This window comes from Carlito syrichta, unplaced genomic scaffold (assembly GCF_000164805.1).
Source record: "Carlito syrichta isolate Samal-C Ts95f unplaced genomic scaffold, Tarsius_syrichta-2.0.1 Scaffold306946, whole genome shotgun sequence".
Classification (NCBI taxonomy): Eukaryota; Metazoa; Chordata; class Mammalia; order Primates; family Tarsiidae; genus Carlito; species Carlito syrichta.
In genome coordinates this window covers 294,993-298,832 of record NW_007251042.1, presented here as the reverse complement: position 1 = coordinate 298,832, position 3,840 = coordinate 294,993, and the positions used below count along the sequence as shown (strand labels likewise).

The window sequence follows — 3,840 nt, the reverse complement described above, 5'->3', positions numbered from 1 at the left end:
GCTACCACGCCCGGCTGATTTTTTGATTTATTGTAGAGATGAGGTCTTGCTGCCCAGGCGGGTCTCGAACCCGCGGGCTCAGGTAATCCACTCACCTCAGCCTTCCAAAGGCGCGGGATTACAGGCTGAGCCACCGAGCCTGGCTGAGAATGGAGTTCTAAGTGGACTCAAGAAACAAAAGGAGACTTGGCAAGGGTAAGTGCCCATCTGGATCAAATTTCAGCTGCCATCAGGGCATGTCTTTTGCTGGTCGCAGAATGTAAGCTGTTTTTGGAAGGTTCAGGTACAGTACAGGATTCCATTTGTCTACTTGGCTATGTCCCTGGCAGAGGTGCCACGAGGTCAGTGTCACTCAAGTTCCTGGCCAGCCAAATTCCGGCAGTAAAGTGTCCCAAAGTGAGGATCAAGTTCCTCTGGAAATTATTCCAATAGGTAGCAAAGCAGTAGATGCCCTGAAGCCAATCTCCCATGTTGTCTGGAATTTCAGGAACTTCATTTGCTGAGCCAGTAGCCCTTGCCGTGACCCTGCTGGAAGCCATAGTAGTACATTTATGGAAGGTATTTTTCTTAGAAAACTTAATTTTTAATTTTTTTTTTTGAGTCAAGGTCTCATTCTGTCATCCAAACTGGAAGGCAGAGGCACCATCACAGCTCATTGTAGCCTCGATCTCCTGGGCTCAGGCTATGCTTCCACTTCAGCCTCTATGTTGCCTGGGCTGATTTTGAACTCCTAGGCTCTAGCAATCCTTCTGCCTCAGTCTCTCAAAGTGCTGGGATTATAGGCATGAGCCACTGTGCCTGGCCTATTTTTAATTTTGATGGATATATAACAGTTTACTTATTTATGAGTTACATGTGGTATTGTGATACAAACATACAATGTATAATGATCAAATCAGGATCAATGGAACATCTATCACTTCAGACATTTATTATTTGTGTCAGGAACATTCCAATTCCACTGCTCTATTTATTTTGAAGTGTGCAATAAATTATGGTTAACTATAGTTGCCATGTTGTGCTACTAAACACTAGAACGTATTCCTTCTAAATGTATTTTTGTTCCCAGGAAAGGTATCTTAATGATAACAAACATATCATAAAGGGTACATAAGGAAGGGCAAGCATTAAAGAGTGGGATGGGAGGGAGGATACCCTTGGAAGTGGACTCTCCCTGGCTCTCACTTAGGCTAAGAGAAATTGTCGGAGGTGAAGAGAGATCTAAAAAACAAAACAACACACACACAAATATAAGTGCCTCATTTGTCCCAAAAAAGAAACTGCTAGTGTCTTTTCCAATAAGTCTTTCTCCCCAGTTCATGGTGAAGTTACCTGGCGACTAATACCAGAGCTGCACCTTGCATGCAGTAATAAATGAGTAAGTCTAGAAGTGCTGCAGCTCTCTGAAAGAAAAGAATGTTTATGTAATAAATGACACTGTTTCAAACAAAACTACACAAAGTTGGTTTTATTTCCCACCCCATGATCCAATCATTTGGCATTAAAACTGACAAGGCAAGAAACCCAAAAATAAAAGTGAAGAAATGTTTGTATTATGCATTCAAGTATCTGTCTGTTCTGGTTATCTAAGAGAAAAGAACTATTAGGAAATCCAACTTCAACAGAGAAATTCAAAATGCTTCCAAAGAAAATCAGAAAACTGGTCTGTTAAGCTAGAGACCAGTGGTTCACTGTGTTTGAATCTGTGACTTCAAAATGGCCGGTCTCCACCTGGCCCATGTTCCACACTCCAGAAGAAACCAGAGATGCTCCAACATACTCTTTCCTCCTCAACCTCTGCTGAGCACCACAGTAACTAACAACTTTCTTGCTTTTCTTCTTTTAAAGAGACTGTTTCGTTTTTAAAAAATTCTAATGTTCTCTGTTTTGTTCCAATTTTAGCACATGTGCTGCCAAAGCCAGCATATTTTAAGGAGTTTTCAGCTAAAGTTTCTCTTCTCACACACAGTCATATAAAATGGGTATTTCCCATTTGTCCCTTCCCTGCCAGCACACTGAAAAGAAAATAAATAAATAAATACAAATTCGAAAAAGGTTAAGTGAGACTCGCTTTTATAACTCAGTAAAGCAAGAAAAGCCAGAATTAAGCCTGCAGGAACTGGGAGAAGATTTTAAAACAGAAGGAGTGAAGAAAAAATTCCATAGAAAAAGAAAAAAAACCAGTACTTTCCCCAAACACCAAAACCCATAAGTATGGTAACAACTTCTAAACTCGTCTGGACTTTGGTAGGAGTGTCACGTTTTCTAAACCAACTTTTAGAAACCTTAACTTAGATTCAGAAAAATTCCTAGCAAAGTGAGCCAACAGCCAGGAAGAGGTTATTATGCAAGAGAGGGGGGTAATCCCACTTTCAAACATTTTAAAACAGAAACGAAGGCCACACACCACCTGGGAGAAAAGTTCAATTAAAAACTCACTCCCCAACCCAAACTTTCCTAGCTGTTGAATTGTATTCCACATGTTCTGATTATTTAAAAAACTAAAAATTACTAAAGAACATAGGTGTGTGTGCACATGTATATATTTGGGAAAGAGGGAGAAATTGACACGGCATGCTATAAAGGAACTGAGAACTATGGGAAAAAGTCATCTGGACTCTCTCAAGAAGCCAAGGAATAACTGAAAGTCACTTTCAAATCCAACTCAAGTTACAAGCATCATAAACTTAATCCCTAGAGACGAAGTCAGCAAGGGCCTGACTATGCCATACGCTGCTTTTACTACACGGCTTACACACCTGCCAGCAACAGCAATATCTATGTGAAAACCTTTGCTTCACAGGCATTCCATTGCCTTTCCCAGCTACCCAAATAAAGGAGCTTTATTTTGAGAAACTTGTGATGACATCATTCATGATCACAACTGGCACCAGAAATGGGAACTGCTTAGTAAGCACAGGCTATGGGTGTAATTGCAGCTTCTGCAGGTTGCTACACCTCAGGTTGGTTCTCCCAGATGCACTCCATCTGCACCGTAGCAGTACTACTGCCATTTGCTCTACAAAGGCAACGAGGCAATTTCCAGCTGAAACTTACTTATTGGTGGTATCAGGTTTAAAAGAAAAAAAAGAACAGGAGAAATCTTATTCCACAGGGTTGGAGAAAGGGAAAACGTCAACACAAAAGCCCACTTCAATCGCTGTTGATTCTACAGGGGTCACAGCTGAGCTGAGAAGCTGAGTTTCTCCTAACCAGTCTCTATCCAGGCTGTGCAGTCACAGGAAGAACAAGTTCTCACACAGCTGGATGGCTGGTTCGTGATGCAAGACCTGTCCTGACAGGAAAGCTAGCTTGTGGGCATACTTGCAAGGAGCTGGAACTCTGATGGTGCCAGGCCAATTCCAGTACATGTGGCATAGTTTGAAAGTTAACCTGCAGGCCAAGAAGAAAATATGACCCTTATCATTCTCCGCCTTCAATTTGGAGCATGATTATATATTCTGGGGATATGACACTTTCCTGAAACTGGTGAACAGAGGACTAGATGCTGCAGCCTTCTGGGGTCATCACTTTAAAGTGGATTTGTTTCTATTCCCACTATTTGTAAAGCAGAAGATGTGGGTAAATCCCCTCACTTTAGACACCTCCCTGTTTTTGTATCAAAAGAAGGAAATCAACACAAAGAGAAAATTTTTTTTTTTTTTTTTGAGTTGGAGTCTCACTCTGTCACCCAGACTGGAGTGCAGTGGCCGCTCCCGGCCACCGCAGCCTCGGCCTGCTGAGCTCCGGCGATCCTTCCGCCTCAGCCTTCCGAGTAGCCGGAATTACAGGCATGCACTACCACGCCTGGCTGATTTTTTAATTTTATTGTAAAGATGA

The 3,840-nt window shown here is 41.9% G+C and overlaps 1 protein-coding gene and 1 pseudogene across 1 annotated transcript in view; both read right to left on the bottom strand.

The window, feature by feature from the left end:
• Positions 1-314: 314 nt before the first annotated feature.
• On the bottom strand, positions 315-539 carry LOC110596111 (annotated as a pseudogene).
• Positions 540-3,067: 2,528 nt separating this feature from the next.
• PIWIL2 (piwi like RNA-mediated gene silencing 2) overlaps positions 3,068-3,840 on the bottom strand; it is an 89,920-nt gene continuing 89,147 nt past the window's right edge. The window contains exon 22 of the mRNA XM_008063548.2: positions 3,068-3,393. Within this exon, the coding sequence (XP_008061739.1) occupies positions 3,237-3,393 (157 nt within the window). The 3' untranslated portion in view covers positions 3,068-3,236. The remainder of the gene's footprint in view (positions 3,394-3,840) is intronic.